The sequence below is a fragment of the Anabas testudineus genome, chromosome 1, assembly GCF_900324465.2.
Source record: "Anabas testudineus chromosome 1, fAnaTes1.2, whole genome shotgun sequence".
NCBI classification, from domain to species: Eukaryota; Metazoa; Chordata; class Actinopteri; order Anabantiformes; family Anabantidae; genus Anabas; species Anabas testudineus.
Window position 1 is genome coordinate 20,363,448 of NC_046610.1, and position 24,826 is coordinate 20,388,273.

Sequence of the window (24,826 nt, forward strand, 5' to 3'; positions counted from 1 at the left end):
TGATGAAGAGCTGCATCAGCCTCCTCATTCACTCCATCTGAATCCAGGTGAGATGGTGATGAAGGAGAAGCAACCAACACCTGTGCTCAGATGTATATAAATAAAAAATATATAAATATAAAATATAAAAAAATACTTTTCTTTTACTTTATTTGTTATGTTCATGATTCCGTTTGTGTTTTTCCATAGTTTGGATTAAAAGTGATGCGTGGAGTGATTGTTGCCTTCTTCACGTCATGTTGTTGACGTGAAGCTGTGCCTGTTGGCCTTTTAGTAAGAATACATTAAAGCTGTTTGCGGTACATACCATATTGATTTTCTGCAGTTCAACAATCTGTGTCTCTCTACATCAGAAACCACATAAGCACAACCCTCAAATATGTTCTACCAGACAGTGAAAGCAGCATCTTTCAACTCAACACAATGAGTGACTGGTTAGTCTGCACTCTTCATTCATATGACGGATAGGCAGTAGTGACAGCAACACAATAGAGTGCACATGTTCGTGTGCAGACAACACCTCAGGATTTTCACACAAATGGGTAAACCTCAGCAACCCGCAATCTGTGCACCACCGACATGACCCTGCAGATCGTTGGAATGCTACTTGTGAACTTTGCACAAACTTGCTCATTATAACTTGTAATCCTAAGGTGGAAAAACAGTTACGGGAATTGAGATTTAACATTTGTGTTGTCACTAGACTGACACACGCCCTTCTGTGAAATCTGATATATTCAGCCTTGCACGATGTTGACCTGTCCAGGAGCGTTTCTCTGCTACCTTCATGGGTCCCAAACATACACAGTATAATAGTTGAGCTTGAAAGATCATTAATTTGACATCTAAAGTGTACATTATAACAAACAAAAATACACCTATGGGATCTATCGGATTGTGGCACTACAAATCCCATTTTCAAAAAAGTTGAAACTTGAAACTCTAAAACACAATAAAAACTAAAAACCTGTGACCTGAAAATCACATCGAAGGTTCTGACACAAGTGCAGAGATTTGTTTGGTTTTCACTGATCGACTCATTTTGTACATTAAAAGTTTCATGCCTCCAACACTCAAAGAAAAGTTCAGACAAAGTCATGTTGGCCTCTGTTTTACATCACCTTTCCCTTTAATTGCACTCTTTAATTGTTTGTGAAGCAGGCTATACATACGAATTTTAATTTAGGTTATTTTTAAATTGATGTAAGTGAAAGCTATTGATAGACAAAGAAGAGGTATGCAAAGTAGTATGTGGTACTTTTGTGTTTGATGGGTGTGTGTACAGCTTGAGATGTTTCATTTATGTCAAAGTCTTGTGTCAATCACTTCAGGGAATTTTATTCTGAACCCATGTCAGACAGGCTTCCTACGAAACAGGCGTGACCCTGTCTGTGTTTGTTTGTTTGTGTGTGTGTGTTTGAGTGGGGGTCGAGTTCACACGTTCTGTTTGCATACCTGTATCAAATGATGCGCCACGTCAGCAGTTATTAACTTGTTTTGTCTACTCCCTGCGCTTCATTGGAAGAGACAAATAGCTTTAGCTGAGCAAAAACAATGAAAGCGAAGAACCAGTTTTTTAGTGGTTAAAAACATTTTCCAAGCCATCCCTTTCAGACCTGCCTTTTATTATGAAAATATTTGCATTTTATTAAACTGGATGTGACACAACTACATCAGATAAAAACTGAAGTATAAACACTTCAAGGCGAAGTACTATGTCCTCGCTTTAGGTTCATGCGATGTACTTTCTGACTGATTTCTCTGGGCATCAATTGAACTGAGTGACTGATTCAAAAGACAGGAAGCGAGATTGAAAACACTGAACTGATGCTGTGGAAAGTTCAGATTTGGTCCACACTGCATTAGGCTTCTGTAAACGCGACCCATGATGAACATCATACAACATGCAGATGATGACAGTGATGATGGTTGAGTGCATCACAGCGCAGCAAAAAACTCCTATTCACGGTTGTTGGTGCAGATGCAGGGTGCTTGTGGACAGGGAAGCAGTGCACTGCTGTTGGCAGCTACAACATACTGTGCAAACCACACTACAGCTTATTATTTCTTATATACTTCCTACTTATACAGTGAACACAGAGAAGATCAAGCGGATGCAAGTGCTGCCAAGAAGTCCCAGCACTGTTCCACATTGTGTCAAAATATTCCTCAATGACCTTAAAGACCTCAAACATGTTTTCATTTGTACCTCTGGTGATGTTTTGACCTCCCTGCTCCAGCTGAGTCAGAATTAATGACAGTATGGGAAAAAACAATTTGCTTTGCTGGATTTCAGCCAATCGTCAAGCTGTCCAACGAGACATTCAACCTGTGTTCCTCAGAAGCGATCCTACTTTACACACCCATTATGTTAAAACAAACAAAACACCAAAAACTATTATCTGCATACCACACATTGTTGTGAAATTGGGTCCGATGCTGTTGCATCTCTCTTATAAAGTGCCCCGCTGTCTCCGGCAGACGCACTCCTCGTAGACTGCACCACCTGTAAGACAGCCTCCACCTCCACAGACACCTGCCGCCATGCCTGTGTCTGTCTTCCGCCAGACCAGCAGCTACAGCTCCAGGAGCATCTCCAGCGTCAGCAGCAGCCTGAAATCCGAGATGCAGTCGGGCGGAAACGGTCAGAGCCTGGTCTCCATCGTCGGCCTGAACCGCGCACCCAGCATGTACGGGGGCTCGGGAGGTTACGGGTGCCGCATCTCGGAGTCGGTCTTCTCCTCCGGGTCACTGATCACCGACGAAAAGCTGACCATGCAGAATCTCAATGACCGCCTGTCCTCCTACCTGGACAAGGTAAGCCATGATGATGCCCAACGCTGCTGCGCACTGGCAGCGCGCACACTAAAACACACACACACACACACACACACACACACACACACTGACGCCTTACTTCAAATCTAGTTTGCAGAAGTAAGAAATAAAGTGAATCAACACCGTTACTGCACTCAGGTTATGAGCCAGACCCGAAGCGGCTCATAGATGCCTTTCTCCCTGCTTGTGTGTGCAGGTGCGCGCCCTGGAGAGCGGCAACAGGAAGCTGGAGCTGCAGATCAGGGAGTTTTGTGAGAAGAAAGCGTCTCCAGACTCCAAAGATTTCACTCGCTACTTCAACACCATCAGTGAACTCCGAGCTCAGGTAACTCACGTATCCGTCTGCAAACAAACAAACAAACAAACAAACAAACAAACAAACAAACATCACCACCTGGATTTAACAAATAGATAAGAGCCTCCCGCTGGCATAGTTCCTATTGTACAAGCCTGTGGGGGCAGTGCTATGATCTGGGGCTGCTGCAGTTGTTCAGGTCCAGGTTCAGAAACGTTGTGTGTCCAAAGAATGAGGTCAGCTGACCTGAATATACTGAATGACCAGGTTATTCCATCTTTTCCATTTTTCTTCCCTGATGACACAGACATATTCCAAGATGACAATGTCAGGATTCATTGGGCTCAAATTGTGACAGAGTGGTTCAGGGAGTCCAGACCTTAACCCCATTAGGAATGTTTGGTAGAAGACTGTCCCATCATCAATACAAGATATTTGCGAAACATTAATGCAACTCTGGACATGAATAAATGTTGTGCCACAGTAAATCTGTGTATTAATCAAAGCTAAAGCCGGTCCAACGAAATATTAGATATTAGGTTTTGCAAATATGCATTTAGTATTCATATTTTAAAAAACATGAATACCTATTACAAACTGTTTTCTTTTCTTCTTCCCACTTTTTAGATAACGGAGGAATTCAAAAACCATCAAAGAATCTTCCTGCAGCTCGAAAATGCTCACCTGGCTTATGAAGACTTCAGAACGAAGTAGGTTCACATTTTGTACATTATACATGCAGCAAAAATGTCCTCAGCATAAACATGAACGTGTTTTTTAGTAGTCTGTAGCTGTGTAGAGCAGTGTTTTAAAATAGTTTGGATAGACTGATACTAAATGTATACATACAATGTTGTTTCACTACAATTTGAACAAAGCATAATGAGGATGTACAATAAACAAAGATCAACATTTTCCACTCTGACTTCTCCTCTGTAGATATGAGGTAGAGATGACGGCGTGTATGGTGGTGGAGGCTGAGGTGGCGAGTCTCCGTGCTGTCCGGGACCAAATGACTCTTAACCGTAGTGAACTGGAAATGCAGATAGAAGATATGAAAGAAGAATTGGCTAAAATGAAGCGCAGCCATGAGAAGGTGAGGAACACTGCAGCAGGTGCATGTACCTGGGCTTCGTGATACATTGTGCAACGACGCCATCTGTTGGTGATAGCAACCAAAACACTCAGCACACCCTTGCAGGAAGTAGGAGACTGAAATTTTCATTGTCCTTCTTTTTTCATGTTGCAGGAAATGCATGAGCTTAGGAACCAGCAGACTGGCTCTGTGAATGTAGAGGTGGACAGTGCAGAGTCTGTTGATCTGACACAGGTCCTGCAAGAAATGAGGGAGCAGTATGAGTCTCTGGTCCAGAAGAAGAAGCAGGAGGTTGAGAAATGGTTCCAGTCTAAGGTGGGTGGGCTAAAGGTGCCGGAAATGTCCAAGATGGCTGAGAATGAATATTAAAAGATTAGCAAACGCAACGTTTGTGTGTCTGTGTGTGAAAAGGTGGCCACTCTCCAGAAACAAGTCATTACTCAGAAAACAGAGGTGAACACACATCAAAAGGAGCTGTCAGACCTGAAGAACACCTACCACAGTGTGGAGATAAGTCTGCAAAGTGAACAGAGTCAGGTAGGTTACAGATGAAAAGACACAAAGTGAAAGCATACTTTGACTGTGTAGAGGCTGCCAATCATTCTTACATCCCATTTGTTTTGCGGATGTACTAAAGTAAAAAGTCAAAATTTTCCTACTTTTGTGTCCGACAGACTCAGTACATGGAGCAGAGTATTGAGGAGATAAGCGGTCGGTACTGCGCTCGGCTCAGCCAGCTGCAGGTGACCATCATCCTGCTGGAGACAGAGCTGTATCAGCTGAGAACCTCAATCGAGCAACAGCAGGCTGAGTACAACCAGCTGCTGGACATCAAGATGAGGCTGGAACAGGAGATTGCAGAGTACAGGAGGCTGCTGGGAGGAGAATATGAACAGAAAAAGTGAGAGGATACATGTTTAATTTAAAAGCTGTACATCGGCATTTATCAGCAATTAAATGTCATTTTAAATAATGTTCGCTCTCCCCATAGGACTGTGGTGATCAGTCAAACACTGCAAACCGTGGAACAAGTGGAACAAGTGGAACAATTGGAACAAGTGGAACAAGTGGAACAAGTAGAAGAAGTAGAAGAAGTAGAAGGTAAGAATCCCAGTCAACACAAAACCCCTCAAAGTCCTGATTCTCTAAACCAACTCTGTGACCTTGGAACATCATGTTGTCCTCAAGGCCCCGGGACTGCGATGTTTTACTTTTGTTACTTCTGTGTCTGCAGAGTATAAACCCCATATTGAGAGACGAGTGAAGGTCATCACAGAGGAGATTGTTGACGGTGTGGTGGTGGCCAGCAGTGTTGACATCAAAGTGGAGGACATTCAGTAACACCCCTGATCACTCCTGCTGCAACTAAACCTTCATTTACATGTTCTGACCAGTTACTCCAGTCATGTTCTGAATTAATACCTAACTAGAATCAAGTCGGTCTGATCTGCAAAATCAAGTTAACACTTTTTTCTCTAAGTGGGATTTCTTTGTTTTCTTTGTATTGTACGGCAAAGTGGCAGCAAGCAAGTGAACGCTCGCACCTGTATGAATGAGATCAAAATATTATATAAAGCAGACGGATGAAAATTTGTATTGTTGATCGTACATGTATATTACAAATCATAAAGGTGGATTATGTATTTAAAAACAGACTTTCCATTGACATCAGGCAATTATAGACGTTACTTTGTTGCTAATAAATATCACTGCTTGCACAAATAACATAGAGTCAAAATTCAATTCAGTTTTAGGTCACAGAAAAAAATATGAAAAGTATATTCAAATGTTTCTTTTTTTTTTTATGTGAACTCAAAGCCTTTCCTGATTGGATATTGTGGCAAAAATTGTAACAATATAATACAGATAAACTTCCTAACAGGTCCCATGTAGTAACTTAGGTTCAAGTCACGTACATGACCACCAGGTGTCACCTTTTGTCTTTTCTCCAGAGGTGCTGCTGGTTGTTGTGCAACTGAGTTTTGCTCCTCTGACATTTTTTAATTGGAAACACATTGTTGCAGCACAAGAGACATTTAAACATGATTATTATGATTATTTTAACTTGCTTACATGTCTATACACAATGAATGCACAACTTTGATGCCATTTTTAACTAAGTAGAAAAAGGAAACACTGGATGAGATTTGAACAAAACATTTTGCCCAGAGATGCACGCAAACGTCATGAAAGACTTCTTTGTGTTCTAAGATTTGGTTTGAGGAGGTCTGCAGGTCAACCATGAGTCACCGAAGGCGTCTTCATTTGGGTGGAGTGGAATCAAGTGGAGACTTGAGATCTGCTCTCATTCAGACTGTGTTAATGTGATTAATGCTGTTTCAGCAGCTTTGTGCAGGAGAGCAAGGTCAAGTTTAGGCAAAGACAGCCAGATTCATGTATGCTTTTTGTTGGTGCATGGTGCGTCTCGATGCATCACCAGAGGAAATGTAGGTTTTTTTCCCTCGGCTGACTGCAGTTCAGTGTTTAACTGCACACATGGGCTCTTCCTTAGTTAATCTAAGCTGACACACATTACTGAAAAGACAATTCATCTAATTGTTACTGCTTAAATAGATTTTTAATGACAGAAAAAGGTGAATAATAAACTCTATTGAGTCCTGAGTCCAGAATTTTCTGTACTTTTCCTGACCTCTCAGAGCCTCTGAACACCACAGGTGCTGCATGAACGATCCCTTGTTGAAAAGGGTGTGGCCATACCTGCAGGCCTTATTCAGACGCTGCAGAAACTAGTCTGGGCCTGAAACAGAGTTCAAATGAAAAAAGTAAAAGCAGGAGAACAGTGTTGAAACCTCCTAATTCTGCAGTGAGTCATCACAGCCTTGACCCCTGCTCATACATGAGATAGAGAGTAAGATATTATTTTATGTTGGCTCATGTAAAAGAGACACACCCAGTTGAAAACCTTCTAGGATATTTCTCGTGTCACAGCACATTGCGAACATACTGTTCTTGTTTTCACAGCAAGCTCTTCGTACCAAGTCTTGAATGGGCCTTTTGCACACTGAGAATTAATTCGCATTTAGATGCAAGGTGGCTGGGGTATGTGACATAGTAAAAGTGTCAAAAAGACTTATTGATATGGTTATTGGCCAAAGTTGTGCAAGTTGAACTCTTACTCACTCCATATGCATTGCACAGTAGGCTGTGGTTCACAGAGGCACAAATCAATTAATGCCTGCAGTGAGGTTTGAATGGATATGGTTTTTATAAAGATGATTGAGTTTTGTGTTTGAAGCTGTTATGTATTATGAAAACTGTAAAAATGTATTCTAACGTTTGTTAACAGTTGAGTATTTCTTTTAATGAATGAAACCAACAAAGGTTTGCAGGAGTGTGTCATTAAAACCACATATAATACCTCATTCATACTGACACATCTGCTTCACACAGTAACCACAGTCACACCTTTCCTAATTACAGCCACACATACCATCACAAATAATCACTCAAAGCACATGAAACCACAACTTCTTTCATGCCAAAGCAGAAGAGTGTGCCTACAATAGTAATACAAATACAATTCTGATCTTTTGTGTCTTTATTGAGAACAAACATAAAAAGCTCACAGTGCTAGTAGAAAAAGCATATGAAAAATATGTGAATTAATTACTGGTTAACCTCAACCACACAATTCCTGTAGCTGTCAATAAAATTCAATTCAATTCAATTCAATTCAATTCAATTCAATTCAATTCAATTCAATTCAATTCAATTCAATTCAATTCAATTCAGTTTTATTTGTATAGTGCCAAATCACAACACAAGTAATCTCAAGGCACTTTACAGTGTAAGGTTTAAGACCTTACAGAGAATAAATGAAAAAAAAAAAAAAGATAAATTATACGGAAAACCCAACCCAAAACCCATTTGAACAAGCTCAGTGGAAAGGTGTGGCATCACTCAACTTCTACAGAGTTTCAGCTGACATACCCACATTCTCACATAATTCAGAAGAATTTTTAGATGCACTTGGAAATTTATCTTCACCTCAATCACTGCAAGCTGGCCAAGCCATGATGCTGCAAAGCAGGCCCAAATCATGATGTTTCCTCCACCATACCTTATGATTGGGATGATGTTTTCTTGATGATATACAGTGACCTTTTTATGCCAAATGTAGTGCTGTGTGTTCTTTATAAACATCCAGCCAATACTGCTGTGGAGTGTCAGTGTGCAAACTTCGGGTGTGCAGCAATGTTCTTTTTAGTAAGCAGCAGCTTCCTTTGTGGTGTCCTGCCATAGTTAGCCAGTCTATCACAGGGCTGACATGTAGAGTCACCAATTCACCTAACTACATTACATTTTCATTGACTCATTTGCTTTGATAGCGACTTAGTTCTGTTTTCAGCATATTTAAGTATATTGGTAGTAAGGCTGCTGAGTGTGTAGACTTTTGCAGCTCATTCCACCATCGTGGAACCACTGAGATAAAGAGATTTGCTTGCAATCTTTTGCTGTGTGCTCAAGGTATCAACAGACGTTCTTTGGCAGAGTGCAGTGGGCTGGAGGTTTGTAGATGTTGATGAGGTAGATCAGGTAGACAGGTGCTGTTGAGTTGACCACTCTGTAGGCAACGGTTAGAGCTTTGAATCTGATGTGGGCAGCTGCAAAAAGCCAGTGGAGTGGCATAAGTTTTTAATGTTTGTAGCTCAACTTTATCTAGAAACCAAATCTCCAACTTTATTATCTTTGGCTGAAACATTTCTTTTGAATTACATTTAGCTCGGCTCAGTTGCCCCCGAACCATCTCCTAATCATGCTGCTCTATACTTACTATAGACCTGCCACCAGTGCATGTCACTCATATTGTGTCTTCTCCCTCTAGTTGTGCAGTCCTTCATCATTTCTCTCCCTTTGTACCTACCCATGGCTCTGGAACTGCTTGTTTCCAGTGCACAGTTACTGGCCCTCCCAGCCTGCTCTGTGTGTGCCTGTTGCATCTTGAAGCTGTTCTCTCTCTCTCTAACCCTAACCCTCCATTCTCCAGTCACTCCAACCAGTCGAGACAGATGGCTGCCCATCCTGAGCCTGGTTCTGCTGGAGGTTTCTTCCTCTCTATTGTCGTCTAATACTTGCTCAAGGGGCATTTGCTGGGTTCTTCTTTATACTTTTGTAATGTCTTGACCTTAGTGCATACATTAGTGCCATGAGATTACATTTGCTATGAATTGGTGTTGTATGATTATTGCACAGCAGTCGTATTTGGACTGATACAACCTTTGCCTGCAGCCTGAGAAAAACTGGTTCGGTCATGTATCATTTCTGACAGCTACTAATTACTATAAAATCTCTTCTTTTAAAAAAGACAATGATAATTAAATCCTTTATACTGTCATCAGCCTTATAAAGGACCTGTATGTTCTCATTTAACTCACAGTAAAGTTTCTCACAGTGCTGCTGTGTTTGAAGTTTCCACATTAACATGTTATTGACAATTGCTCAATTAATTTGAACACTAACAGTGGCAGAAACTAACTTGCAGTAGAGACTGCACTTTAGATAAACTAACTCAACCAGAACGTACATTAATGAAAAAATATTTTGTTTGACACTACCACCGGTGCCACAACCTATTATTATTCTATTACAGGAATGTCTTATTGCACAACATAAAACTGTGAACATACACACATTACTTATCTATAAAAGAGAGGGCTTTTTTACTTTTACTGACTTCATATTTAACCTTTTATCTACAGTACACTTCTATGCTGTTGAAAGGCAACAATAGAAAGAGCATAGATTTGTGCTTATAATGCAGTACATTACAGTATGTGCATACAAGAGGATGGTGTGTTGGTCCAGTGATACAAAAACTATCTTCACCGATATAATACTGAGGTTACGAAGCCACTGTCATATTCTTTAGAAAAACACTCTCATGAATATAATTTATATGCATTTGGCACATGCATGAGATGCGTTTGCAACCTCAAAATTAAAAGCAGCAGTAAAAAGAAACATCTGGTTTATGTTACTGCAAACCGTATGTGTGCACAGTCTGTAACAGTCATTTGAGGTATAACAACTAAGTCTTTGTTAAGTTTAACTTTCCTCATGCTGGATGTGAGACAGTAGAGCAAAGGCATAAAAGAAATACTGCAGTGTAATGGAAAGAAGCTAAAAAGAAAAAGTGTGTTCGTGTTTGAACTTGATGCACATGCCAAAGTACAATGCCAAGACTACTCAAAAACATACAGGTGAGCTTTCCAGCAGCTCCATGCCCTGTCTTGAATGAGACAAGTTAAGGTATCAACTGACATCATGCGTGTCTATAAAAACTGCTTCTAACTGGTAACCCTGCAGGCTATTGTTGAGTGAGTGAGTGTACAAAAGCCAAAAGATGTGAAACATTTCTGAAACTATGAAGAACAAAAGTAGAACTGCACTAAAACAACTAAAACAAACAAAAACAAAAAAGTCTATCATAGTGATATATAGTGACAGTGTTTACTTTGCTGTTTGCCTTAGTAACGTAACAAGTTTGGCCAGTACAGCATGACAGTCTCATTCAACACTTATGGCTCACCTTTATTACGAACTCATGCATTTGAAAATTTAAAAACTACTGGATTTCCCTGAGTAACTAAACTGAGGCTTACAGTGCCGGGCGTGGCACCGTTTAAAGTGTGTTCTGCAAAACTAAAAGACAAATATTCCCATGGATGCCATGTGGTCATCACATTAATGTTGTGCATGGGAATAAAGGTTCATCAGAATAATGAAGCCATTATGATTTGTATGAAGTTAGAAGGTAGTTGTGAGCTTAGAATGGATTCAACAAATTGTACCTGAAGTGTGTGTGTGTGTGTGTGTGTGTGTGAGAGAGAGATGGGTGGAACAGAGCATCCTTTTTGGGGATTGCTCCTCCCCTCCTAGCCCTACACGCCCTCACCCATCCCAGAAGCATCAGCAGTAGCAGCAGTCTGTGCAGGATAAAAAGGAGACAGAGGCAGAGTTGTGCATCTCAGTCCATCTCCTTCTCTCAAGGCTAAGCAGACCCCCCAGTGCAGTCATCACGATGTCTTTGGGAATCAGCAGCATGTCCTCCTATTCTGGGCGCTCCTTTGGAGCTGGAAGTGGAGGCAGAGGTTTTGGCAGCCTTAGTGGAGCCGGTGGAGGATCAGTGCGAAGATCATATGCTTCAAGTGTGCATGGTGGCGCAGGTGGCCATGGAGCAAAAATCTCCATTTCCTCCAGTAGTTTCCGCTCCGGAGGTGGTGCAGGTGGCGGTTTTGGTTTGGGTATGGGAGGTGGTGCAGGTGGCGGTTTTGGTTTGGGTATGGGAGGTGGTGCAGGTGGCGGCTATGGTTTTGGCATGGGAGGTGGTGCAGGTGATGACTTCCAAGTTGGGACCAATGAGAAAGCCACCATGCAGAACCTGAATGACCGCCTGGCCTCCTACCTGGAGAAAGTGCGTAACCTTGAGAAGGCCAACGCTGACATCGAGCTCAAGATCCGCCAGTTCTTGGAGAGTAAGACCTCCCCTACTGCTCGTGACTATTCTGCTTATGAGGCCACAATTGCTGACCTGCAGGGAAAGGTATGTCTCATCACTTCTAAATCCTAATACTCTGAAACTTATATTGCAGTACACTGGAACATAAATGAAGTCTCAGCTATGATGCATTTGATTCATCTGTTTTTACAGAGTTTGCATTTGGAGGGAGGGTTGTACTAATTATGTGACATTAAACACATCTGATTTACATAGATCCAGGATGCCACCGGTGTAAATGGAGGAATCTATCTTGCCATTGACAATGCCAAACTGGCAGCAGATGACTTCAGAGTAAAGTAAGTATGAGGATGAGAAACCTACAAGGATTAAGGCATGCATTTTTAAAATCAAAATAGAAAAGATTTACACTGTGTGATCCCCTGCTGCCTCACAGGTATGAAAATGAGCTAGCCATGCGCCAGTCAGTGGAAGCAGATATCGCGGGTCTAAAGAGACTTTTGGATGAGCTGACACTGGCCAGATCAGACCTGGAGATGCAGATAGAAGGTCTCAAGGAGGAGCTGATCTACCTTAAGAAGAATCATGAGGAGGTAGGTAGAAAGGAATCTAAGTCTGTCTTTTATGAGGAATACAGTCTTGTGAATCGACTCCTCAAACTTCTGCCTTTTAACAAACTGTTCAACAGGAAATTGCAGCCATGAGGAACCAGATGAGTGGACAGATCAACGTGGAGGTAGACGCGACACCACAGCAAGACCTGAACAGCGTTATAGCTGAAATCCGTGAACAGTATGAGCACCAGGCTGCCAAAACCCAGAAAGACGTTGAAAAATGGTTCCAGACAAAGGTATGACTGGGCCACAACCCTGGTGATATTATTTTAGAGTATGTAAATTCTCAGTCCTTGCTTAGATGTGTGGTTATGCTTGACTATGATGTTTTCCTACTGCAGACAGAGACGCTGAGCAAGGAGGTGGCAGCCAGCACAGAAGGTCTACAAACATCGAAGACAGAGATCACTGAGATCCGTCGCACACTGCAGGGCCTGGAGATCGAGCTACAATCGCAACTTAGCATGGTAAATGATAATGATGATGATAATGATGATAATGATCCTTTAGTTATGCCAGCCACAGAAGCATTCAGTATATTGAGTGTTTTTCTCTGTCTGTCTTCCCCTCTCCTTCATCCAGAAAGCATCCCTGGAAGGCACTTTGGCTGACACAGAGGCAAGGTATTCTATGAAACTCCAAGGCCTCCAGATGCAGGTGACGGGTCTGGAAGAGCAATTGATGCATCTACGTGCTGACATGGAACGCCAGCACCAAGAGTACCAAATTCTGCTTGACATTAAGACACGGCTGGAAATGGAGATCGCAGAATACAGGAGGCTCCTGGACGGACAGGGCAGGTAAGAGAGGCAATAGCGGATAGAAGGAAGAAATAGTGCTTTACGATATGTATGTAGTATCTGCAAACAACAATTATGTCCTTTCATCATGGCAATGGGTTTAACGCAAGCACTGCACTCTCTGCTTTCACAGCTTTGCAAGTGATGAATCATCAAAACTGTCATCAGTGCAGAAATCCAAGGTGGTAGTGATCACAGAGGAAGTGAAGGACGGCAAGGTGGTGTCCCAAACTACCACCACTAAATAATCTGTCTCAGACAGCATATGCAGCACAAGGGGCAACATTTGACAGCCACAAGCTCAACATCTAAATCCAAAACTTCCAACGTTTACCCATGTCAATGCAATAAAAGGCTCTGAGTTTGCTGACTACTATTTTGTCTTATTTTGTCTGTTTTATTTTAAATCATGTTAATATTACAAGATTGGCCATGAATTTACACATTTGATCATCATCCTCACAGAGGTTATTTAGTATTTGGCAGCTCTGAGATATAATTTATTGATATGTACAGTATCAATAAAACCTGCTCAGAACAGAATCGCAATAGCATAAGTATCACTTTTGACAGCCAGAATAAAAACTGGATATAAATGATAAAGTCATAAAAGATAAACATATTCTAGATAGCCAGCTGGAAAAATCAGAAAATGTGAGCAATTCCTCTTAGATACCAGTAACTACAGCACTGCAGTTGTACGGCTCATGGGTCTAAATGTAACAATAAAAGTGAAGCAGACCACACAGTGAGGACAGTGTGCACGTTCAGCAGGACTGTTTCTCCAGTAAAAATTCAAAAAATACGTTTTCAGAGGGGAGCACTGAAACAATGGTACATCTTATTTATAAAACAGTTACATCAGGTTCATATTAGCCTTATTGCAGCTCAAGAATTAAGTCTTTGCTTTCTCTTAAACTCCACACTGCTCGGGTGTGAGAATGAAATTCACTCCCTGTCGCAAATTATGTGGGGAGTTTGGTTCCACCTAACGCATGCTCAACTACACTGGTTAAAGCTGCATTTATTGGTGTTTGGCCACTAGGGGTCAGACCATGTGTGTAATTATAATAAACTCAACTAGGGCCTATTCATTCCAACCTAGAGTATACAAACAAAAGGTTTATCTCTAACTGGTTTGGCAAAGTGACTCTGATTCTACCGATTTGTCTCCAATGTGCATTTTCCTGGGCATGTTGCAGTACCACAATAGGCCTCTGAGACAAATTGGCAGGAAGACTGAACAAAAAACACCTTATTAGCTCCCTTAAAACTGCACGTCAGTGGTGCTGTTGTACCTTACTTGCATCTGTATCTTTGCCTGTCTGTTGTTTAATGCTCGGTAGGTAGTAACTTCATCCCGGTTGCTAACTAGTGAAACCAGTACTTGACTAAAACAGTGGTGTTATTTAGTAGTTAGTAGATAGTTACCTGTTGGTTTGTCATTGTGATTGAAACCCTTCATATTTTATGTACTGTATTTCATTGTCAATATAAGAAATCATTTCCCTAACAGTTTACTACCACAGCATTGTACAGATGTACTTCAGGACACAGTCACATCACTGTGCAGCTCACACATACACATAAAATCTCCATTACTCAGCATGGAGGGAAATGCAGATGTGGAATATTCTGCTCATTACAGAATGAGGCAACACAAGGAGCTTTAATTCAACTGCATGATCTTTATTGGTATTAGCTGTTCCTTCCAGTTTTTCACTCAATCTTATCCACATCAACAGTCTTGCTGCTCTGCACCACCTTTCCATCCACGACTGTCTCCACCACGGTGATAACCTTTGTGACCACTGAAGAAGAAACAACAATCACGATCAAACGTTATGATAAGTAAAACCTCAGGTGCACTTTAATAATAAAATTTTTACACTTAGATGAAAATTAGCGTACCTTGTTTTGAGCTGGTGATGAGGGAAACAGAGGGAAAGACAAGAAAAATATTAGTCTGGAATATACTGTAGAAATCTCCTTCACCATTAAATGTTTCCATTTGTTTCTATAATCTCTAGTCCATTTACTGTTTCTCACTCTTCCCCGGGTCTCACCTCTCATCCTCACCATCCAGCAACCTCCTGTACTCTGCGATTTCCAGCTCCAGCCGGTTCTTGAGGTCCAGCAGCATATCGTACTCCTGCTTGTTAGTAGTGATATTAGCGTGGATCTGGGACAGCTGAGCCTCCAGACTGGTGACCATGCGCTGGAGGTTTGCCAACTCTGCAGAAAAGCGTGCCTGAGTTTCTCCCAAGGTGCCCTCTAGAGATGCTTTCTGTGAGGGTCAGAGGAAGGCGTTCTTAGCAGTGCAGGCACACAGTGATTGATGTTCAGCAAATTTAATCCTACATTTCCCTTTAGGATTAGTAAATGACTATCTACTGTATCTATCCATGCAGCTATCTAGACTGATAATATTCACATTCTGACGCTAAATATAAAGCTAGTGTGTTGTACTATAAGTAAAACTGAAGTCTAAAACCAACATTTTGCAGTGTTGCCAGCAACATTAACTTCCTGGAGTCTAGCTGTCACATGGTATTTGTTATACTACCTGTGTAGTATGGACATACCATGCTCAGATGGGACTGTAGTTCAATCTCAAGCCTCTGCAGGGTGCTCTTCAGGTCTTTAATTTCTGTGCGGGATGTTGCCAAACACTCTGTGTTTGTGATCACCTCCTGCTCTACTGCTGCGACCTGGGCAGAGAGAAAATGACGTGTATTATTTAAAATTGTTTGCAGATGACTGCTAGTTGAAGATAAGCTGCAAAAGTTGTACCTTCTTACCTTGTTCTGGTACCATGTATCAAGTTCCTTGCGGTTTTTGGCAATCAAGCCTTCGTAGTGTTGCCTGATCTCTGTCATGACCTGGTTCAGGTCTGTAGAGGGAACAGCGTCCACAGCCACATTGACCTGGCCACCCATCTGACTCCTCAGCAGAGTCAACTCCTGCAGGGGTCAAAGGGCAACACCTCAATAAGCCAGTGTGATAACAGAGAATAATTTAGTGTGTTTTACTTATTACAGGCATCTAATCAACTTTTTGTGTGCTGCATGTGTAGAAACATTAGGGTCTCTGACCTGTTTCAACTGTGTTAATGTGGGTTCAGCGTCTTAGAATAACAGTAGCAATGAGATAATGGAGAAAGAGAAGAATACGAGGAAGTGTGCAGAGGAAAGAGGTGTAGCGCTGGGAAAAAGGAAAAGGCGGCAGACCTGTTTATAACAACATTAACCTAACACTGTGTTTCCTCAGTGTTACCACAGGCTGTGTGTATTCTATCCAGCTCAGGCCACAATAGTTGGGTATGACAGATGGTGACAACTATGTCTTACAGTAAACAGCTGGTGTGTTAAGCTCCCTGCTGAAAACATGGATGATGTTGAACATTGTCTAATGAATAGTAATGTATTTCCAGGTCATGTGCACACACAGTGTTGGAGGTAAAGTGTGCTGACACATGTAAACTCATCAGTTTTGCTGCTTGTCAACTACTAGCTGTTCACCATCTCACCTCTTCGTGGTTCTTCTTGAGCACAATGAGCTCTTCCTTTAGGCTCTCATACTGACTCTCCAAGTCCATCCTGACCAGGTTCATATCATCCAGCACCTTCTTTAGTCCAGCAATGTCTGCCTCCACAGTCATCCTCATGGCCAGCTCGTTTTCATACCTGAGACGGTGACACAGAAGAAGGCGATCAAAGAGGGTTCAGCGAGTCAGTAAGATTAGACGTTGCCAGCTGGACATGAGTTCACACTTTGAAGCACATGTGAAGCGTCAAATATGTGGCAGGGCAGGCACACTCACTTCATTTTAAAATCGTCAGCAGCCAGTTTTGCATTATCAATGTCGAGGAGTGTCTTAGCATTGAACCTGGAGGCAATAAGAATCTGAGGAGGAAACAGAGGACACAGGGAATAAGTAAGAAAAAGAACAGTTAAGGTCATTTTTCACAAAGGTATTATTGTACACAACATTTTGGTTGATGTGGGGTTCATGAAAATACTTTGGTCAGGAGGATCATTTAAAAAGTTCTCAAAAGTTGTAACAAGTATTTCTACTCAGGAAGTATTGTAGTTATACTAATATTAACATACACATTCACATAACATACAAAAAGCAATGCATTACTTCTACAGAACATATGTGTAAGATTACACCTGCACAGTCCTCTTGTATAGTTATAGCCGTGACACTGGACTGTTGGCAGGATGGGAGGCTTCGTTTGAATGAATGTGGTATGACAATCATGAACATCATCACCTGTCTGCTTTCTTTGCTTCCTGATAAGAAGGCCTACTTTGAAACTATAATCTAACTCTCTAACCCAAATGTCAGGGACATTCCAACAGATACTCACCCCCACACCCACGGTGTGTTGAGATCAGAAAGATGAGAATTGAAAACACTGAAACACACCCACTATCTGTCTCCTTCCTCTTACCTTGTCCTTCAGGTCATCGATGGTGGCTAAGTATCTGGTGTGGTCATGGGAGATCACAGCTCTGCTCTGGTACCACTCTCTGATCTGCTTGTCCAGGCGTTCGTTCTCCTTCTCCAGGGTGCGCACCTTCTCCAGGTAGGAGGCCAGCCGATCATTCAGATTTTGCATGGTGGCCTTCTCGTTGGCCCCGACGTGGAGGTCCAGGCCGTCAGCCAGGTTGAAGCCTCCAGACACGGGTGCATAGCTCGCCTGGGATGTGGAGATGCGGGTGCCACGACCACCTGCTCCACCGTAAACACTCATGGTCCTCTGGCCATAGGATCTGCTGCTGAAGGACATGATGACAGTTCTGGATCTTGACCAAGCAGGACGACTGGAGTTGATCTGCAGTTGAGAGCATCACTGTGGCCCCTTGGTTATATAGCTGCTACACACGGCCAAGTGGGAAGGGCTACATGGGTAGTTGAAAGGGAAGAATGCGGCTGATGGGCTAACCCCCTCTAATTCTCTATGCATTTTCTTCATCACACGGGTGTGGTAACTGGTGGGTAGGGGTTCATCCAGCTATTTTCAGGTCCAACTTGTGACACCACATTTTATTGTTTTGTAGTGGGGCATTTCTTGCACATTTAAACAGGCTCCAGCTTCTTTTATCTTCTACAGAAACTGTTAATTACCTGGTTAACTGCTCACAGCAGTGACAGAAATGCCACATACCAGCAATATTTTCACCCTGGTGACACTTAGGAGCTAAAGCGTGGTGGCACAGCACTTATAAGTTAGCCAGTGTTGTTTTTGCTGCATAGGTTTGTAGCCAAGATGTTCAAGACAATATTAATTATTCATTTTTAATATAATAAGGTGAATGACTTCAGTGTTTTGTTCAATGTGTTCTGGGCTTTGAAATGTTTTAGTTTGTGGGGAAAACACAGTTTTTGTTCTTTATCAAAATCTGATTCTCTGATAAATTACCCCCAGCTGGATAAGTTGCTGATTATCTGCTATGATCTTATCGTTGTGACAGGACTCTATAGTGACTTTGGGAAATATAACAGCCTGAACGTCTGGCAGCGCTGCCCCAGTGCCTTTCACTGTCATCAACTGTGTCAGTCGGCAGCAGCACTGATGAACAGGGAGAGGTCTCAGACAGAGACAACTGATTGTTATCTGTAAAAATCAGACTTATTTTTTGAAAAAAGGTTATTGGCACGTCTTTCATTTAGGTTTAGTGCACATTTATATGGAAGGACGTGCTCGTAAAAGGTTAGTTACTAATATGTTTTGTAGCTTTAAAATTAGGATAAAAAAATTGAGAGTTGTAATCACACACACACACACACACACACACACACACACACACACACACACACATATACACACACACACACACACACACACACACACACACACACACACACACACACACACACACACAGCATTAAAAACCACTATTCTAGCCTAACTAGTAAAACCATATTGAAGTACTCTCCTCTCGTAGCCTGGATTCACTGATCTCACATTTTCAATGGTGCAGGGAAACCTAGAGACTTAAAATGATTTACAGTGTGGACATTTTTACCTGTCATACACAGACACACTGTGATTATTAACTGTAAAATTGTTCTAGTCAGACAGCAGCACCCGAAGCTAAACATTTTACATTCACAACATTACATACATAAAGGTGTTTTACTCCAGACACCACATTCACTTTTTTACACCCTTGTTTTCTAAAACCCTTGCAGCCCTCCAGTAGCCAGACAGACATGATTAGCTTGTTATACAACTTTTACAAATGTAAATGAATCCCTTTAAACATCTTCCTCAGCTCTAGAAAACATGCTTTGTTCTCAGAAATGCTCGGGACAGAAATGTTGCTCCTCCTGCCTTCTGCCCCTCACCAACACCCCTTTTTGTTAGTAACAATTATTCCTTTAAGATAAGTGATGTTCCTAATGTGTTTGCAGGTGATAGGTGGCATTTCAGACCCGTTTCATCCAGACTGTTCATAAAAATAACTAAAATAACTTGATGCAACGTGTTTTGTTGTGGTTCAGCAGAGTGCTGGATTGACTTAGATTACTGGCTGTGACACCGAACAGCACAATGTGGAGGGAGAGGGAAAGTATTCACTGAACCATAGTTCATACAAGGAATTTATACACTCTTTAACAGCAAATATACCAGAAAACCAGCTTTTGCTAGTTGATCTTCTTGCAAGAAAACACATTTTACATGATGTGCAGTGAAGATTCAGTATTCAGTTCTGCTCTGGGCCAGTGTAAAATTAGTTTTTATTAACAATTTCCCAGTGTTATTCACAATGCAATAAGTCCAGATTTAAAATAATCACCAACAAATCCTTGGAAATAAATGTTCCTGTAGACCCCAAAGAAGGCAGCTCAGGGAAAAATCTGCTCTGCCAGAGCAATATGTGTTTTTAATTCACTGCTTCAAATGTTTGGAAATAAAACTTTGCAAGCTATTAAAAAAAAAAAAAAAGTATTCCAAGGTGTATGATAAAAAAATGTGCAGCACTCCAGACCAATCGTGACCAAGCACAGACTCACCACCTCCCGTCAGCTCTCCACGCCCACTTCAGTTCACTGTCCAGAGCTGAGCAGACGGCTCCAAGTGAAAACAAATGATCTTCAAACAGGAACAAGAATGACTGCACTGTGCTCACTCCAGGAGCCCAAATCTCATTCACCCACACACACACCCACACACACACACACACACACGCACATTCTCTGCAGTTGTAAATGTGCACACAGTTCATGTAGAGTTGTGTGTTTCTGATAGCCACACGCTTTGTCTGATGTTTGACTCACAGGGAAACAAAAAGAGGAAAAGTGAGTCTGCCTGACCTGCGTGGGAATAAAACAATTATTGAACAAACACACAATAATTCTTTAATATGTTTTAGGCTTCAGTAAACAGATATTGCCATGGTTTGAATTTCACATTTCTCTTAATCCTCTTTAAATGACAAATGTAATGTAAGACAGTGTGGTGCACCTACACTTTGAAGTGTCACTCTTACAACTTTCTCAACTCTCTCGGGTGTGGCGTGGAGATTCACTTGCGTCTGATCCACTTCAGTCTGCACGGTGAGCAGTTTTTGCAGTGACTATCACTAGATGGTGCACTTCAGCTGTAAATGTCCCCTCCACAGGTCAGAAATCTGTTTTTGATTGAGGGTGTGGCAGTGTGACAATGACTTGCATTTGTGCACTGTGAGATAGCAGCACCTAATAACCTTATTACAAATTGTCACAGTTATGAAGGTTGTTTTTTACTGTACTATGTTTGAAAGATCAAGGTAAGATTACAACGAGCACACGTTTTCCCTCCTCTGTGCTGGGAAGGCTGCTTTATTAACAATAGGTATTTAGCTACACTTGCCAAGCACATAGGGAATTACAGCATCGTTAAGTTGTCATTCTTTAGCTGGTTTATGAGCAGTTTAACATCCAGATAAAATGGAACAGCTGCCCACTTACTGAAAGCACTTACTTGAGGGACTTCATTTGAAATGTGGTATTTACTTGTGTTGTGCGAAATCCCACAAATGTGACACCCTACTATGACATGTTTCTCTAGCACACACACGAATCAGTGCTTGATTTATGTCAAAGAGTTAATGAAGGAAGTAACCATAGTTACACCCCATACAGCATGAAACACCGTTAGTCAGGCACAGCGTTCTCCAATACTGTGCCGAGGTACAGTAGGTCTGTTGAAGCAACAGATGTTTGTCTACTCACTCTACAGTGGACAAGTGGATTATAGGGTATAAGAGAGTCTAAATGCTCTATATATGGTACACCTGTTGATACACGTGTACACACATACAATCACAGGAGTTATCCCCCCTCTCAGCTCATAGTACTGATTCTGTGGAGTCAGCGGTTCAGTGCTGAACCTTTATCAGGGATGTTGCATGCTGGGATCTTATCGTGCAGCGTCGGCTGAGTCGTTGAGCAGGAGATGACAATGGCCACGCAGGGGTGTGGTACATTTAGAGGAGGCTCCGAGGACCATGTTGCTCCATGGACGCTCATATCCGTGACTCATAGTTGCTAATTCTGCACAGACCTGCATTATTGCAATTCTGTGTCTGCCAGCAGGACATTTCAAAAGAGTTGTAATATATTTCTTGGTTATTGAGCAAGACAGAAATGATTAACCTTTCACACTGGGTGGGAATGGCTGCTCAGTCAGAAGTCATATAACTTTGGAACAGACTCACAAAACCTTATCAAACTCTCATAGTGACACACAACACTCCATTGTTGGCTAAGGTAAAGTCACAAGTTCATAAAAGCCAGCCAGTTTACTGCTGTACTTTCTCCTGATGTAGTGAAATGTGCTGCACGAATATGCTGTTTGTTGTTCACTTTACTCAGAACAGATTTAGCAGGAGGCATTTTAATGAAATAACCAGTGTTTTATACTGTAGCTTTATTTTTAATGCTTTGGGAGAAGAGGTAACATGCTCATGTTTACCTGTTAGCACTAAACACAAACACAGTTGAAGCTTAGGGGTATGCCATTAGCTTTGACTGTGGACAAGAAGCACAATATTAAACAAAGTGACATGATGACAGACGAAGAGTCAGGGGATCATGAGAAGTGAGTCATCATGTCTGCACATATCATGGTGGTCTTTTGTCGCTCTCTCTTCTCTAATGAACAGTGCTCTTTGTCCACACTGTGCTGGAACAATCGCAAACGATGAAGACATTTTGTCAGTAATCTATTTGTGCTTTCAAAAGTGTTTCTCCTAATGACAAAAGATCAAATGGTGACCCTCTGGCATCTGGAACTGAGAGCTGCATATTGCTCCATGTGTGCCAGCCGCAGTGACAGCAGCACCTTGAAGTGCTGGAACAACGAACAAAGATTCATTTACGAGACACAGCGCTGCATGTTGACATGACATGATGTGCCAAGTTTTGCTACAGGAAGTGACCAGTTTATGAAAGACATGAGAACAGCAGCCAACTTTCGCTCCCACTGCACAGTGAAACTGATCATCCTGTAGTCTTCTGCTATCAGGTGCAGGAATCCAGACCATCCAGAATGCACGACAATAGATGAGATTGAAGCACGAGTTGTGACACACACAGACATCCTCGCTGTTGCTATGGTGCAACACAAACAGGGGATTATTTTTGATACTGTTTTGACCCTATTGTAACTGTAACTTTAGGGTGATATACTTAAAGGAAGAAACTGCTCAGTAGACTTCCTTTCATGTCTAATTAAACCCGGAATTTCTTTGTTTCGCCCTGAATGGAAACCATCCCTCTATTCTTTGCAGATGGTCAAAGGAAATTCAGAACAGTATGTTGTTGCCGCTGGCAATCTTTCTGCAACAGTTCTTTAATAATAGTTAATTAGCGTTTTCCAAGTAGTTCTTTCCACTTTCTTTTCTTTTTATTTGCTGTACCTTTATAATTACAGCACCATGCACTATAATTAACACACTTTATTACCATTTCATAGAAATTTCAAGCTCAGTTTTATCCATTGAAGTCAGCTGCCGGCACAAACTGCTGTGTCTCTGAGTCCAGAAAAACATTGTACAGGTTGAAATCTATTTATTAAGATGTCTCCACTTTTACTTCACGCCTCTCTAAAGGTAGTTGGATTTGAAGGGGGCAGTTTGTCTACTGAGTCACACTGTTTATTAGTCATAATGTATTAAAAGTGGAGACACCTCAGGTTTGAGATGCAGTTAGAGGAAAAGCTTTTTAAGATTGACAGGATTTAATGGTAATTTTAAAGAATTAACCTTGGATATCTGTTAATGTGTGTTTGTTTCAAGTTACTGGAAACATTGCATGATGTGATTGTTCAGAGTATCTTAAACGTCTCTTCTCAATCATGCACAAAACCAAAAAGTGGCTTAATCCGGCTCTGAAGCTCTCACAAGAAGCGGTAAACACATAATCATCACATGTCTTAGTCATTCACCAAAGTAATTACAACGTAGCTGAAAAAGGTCGCATTGATACTTCACATAAAACCGACGAAAATGAAAAAAGTGGTGGAGTTTCCTGGAACTTTGTAGAGGAGATTTTTGAGTTATTCAGTTAACCATGTGCATGACTCATCAGGTTGGCTTTACCAACAACACCCATCATGGTCTCAGCCCAAGACAAGACATGAACTCATCAACTTTGCTGTGACATGTTGTGTTACAGTCATCTATCTTTGTCCTAAGTTGTACCTACTGTAAACAAAACAGCCCAGCAACTACATATTTGCCCCTCCCTGCCCGTGTCTCAGCACCTGTACCAAGACTGACACTGATTTAGTTTCCCCGTGAGATACTCAGCACAAGAGAAGGTTCATTTCATCTGTGATAGATTTGTTTGAAATCACGGCGTATCTTTGTTGATAACAAACCACTTTAAGATAAACATTGCACAAGTCTCCTGAGGCTTTGTCTGTTTCTGCACCCATGGGAAACCGAGTTGTGCCACCCAGGGTTGTGTGTGCTTTTCCTCTCTGAGCTTCTAGTGGGAGTTTTTCCTGTTCTCACTCAGGGGCTTAGTTTAGAGTAGCTCAGTGTTTTTTTATGTGGGCACTGGAGTTTCACCAAAATAGAAAGAGCAACCTGGAACACAGATGGACATGTTGCTCTTTACCTCTAAATATTTGTAACAAATTGTTTCAGCTAATATTTCGGCTAATAATTTAGATTATTCTGATCTCCTGATCTCCTTTCTTAACAACATTTGTTGTGTAATTATATAATTAAGTCTACATTTATGTGCATACGAGTCTAGAAAAATGGAGAAAAGAATCAGTTTGGCACGAGTTGACGGGACAGTTTAGCTCCCAAACTCTTTTACTTCTGAGCCAATGTTGTAATACGTGCAGAATGTGGTCTGGCATTGTCTTGCTGAAATATACCACACCTTCCTTTAATACAGTGCCAGTAAATCTTGAACCAAACCTGTATTGTTCAGCATCAACGGTGCAGATGTGCAAGTTACACATGATGCATCAGCTGCGGCTGATAACAAGCTGGATGGTCCCTTTGTTCTTTAGCCTGTAGGATACGGTCTCTATGATATCCAAAAAAGATGTTCATATTTCTACTTAGATTTCTTTCTTTAGAGGTGCAATTAGGGTCTTTCATTGTAACTAAGTTAACCGTCTTCACAGACTAGAATCATGGCGCAATTTCAGAGTCATGATGAAATCAGTCATGCCTTTCAGTCAT

At 41.5% G+C, this 24,826-nt stretch overlaps 3 protein-coding genes across 3 annotated transcripts; 2 read left to right on the forward strand and 1 right to left on the reverse strand.

Moving 5' to 3' along the window:
• Positions 1-2,154: 2,154 nt before the first annotated feature.
• LOC113161862 (keratin, type I cytoskeletal 19-like) lies at positions 2,155-6,750 on the forward strand. The gene is made up of 9 exons (XM_026359676.1): positions 2,155-2,817; positions 3,035-3,163; positions 3,761-3,843; positions 4,073-4,229; positions 4,383-4,544; positions 4,641-4,766; positions 4,904-5,130; positions 5,221-5,330; positions 5,464-6,750. Exons 1-9 carry the CDS (start codon positions 2,545-2,547, stop codon positions 5,568-5,570), a joined length of 1,374 nt encoding a protein of 457 aa, XP_026215461.1. The 5' UTR covers positions 2,155-2,544; the 3' UTR covers positions 5,571-6,750.
• A 4,444-nt stretch (positions 6,751-11,194) lies between these two features.
• Positions 11,195-13,499, forward strand: LOC113161861 (keratin, type I cytoskeletal 50 kDa-like). Its single transcript, XM_026359675.1, has 7 exons — positions 11,195-11,793; positions 11,965-12,047; positions 12,146-12,302; positions 12,398-12,559; positions 12,665-12,790; positions 12,906-13,123; positions 13,257-13,499. Exons 1-7 carry the CDS (start codon positions 11,272-11,274, stop codon positions 13,369-13,371), a joined length of 1,383 nt encoding a protein of 460 aa, XP_026215460.1. The 5' UTR covers positions 11,195-11,271; the 3' UTR covers positions 13,372-13,499.
• Positions 13,500-14,809: 1,310 nt separating this feature from the next.
• Positions 14,810-18,797, reverse strand: krt98 (keratin 98). Its single transcript, XM_026359677.1, has 8 exons — positions 17,584-18,797; positions 16,947-17,029; positions 16,653-16,809; positions 15,925-16,086; positions 15,709-15,834; positions 15,190-15,410; positions 15,035-15,045; positions 14,810-14,934 (listed from the first exon to the last, which is right to left on the reverse strand). The coding sequence occupies exons 1-8, from the start codon at positions 17,920-17,922 to the stop codon at positions 14,843-14,845; spliced, it is 1,191 nt and encodes a 396-aa protein (XP_026215462.1). The 5' UTR covers positions 17,923-18,797; the 3' UTR covers positions 14,810-14,842.
• Positions 18,798-24,826: the final 6,029 nt, after the last annotated feature.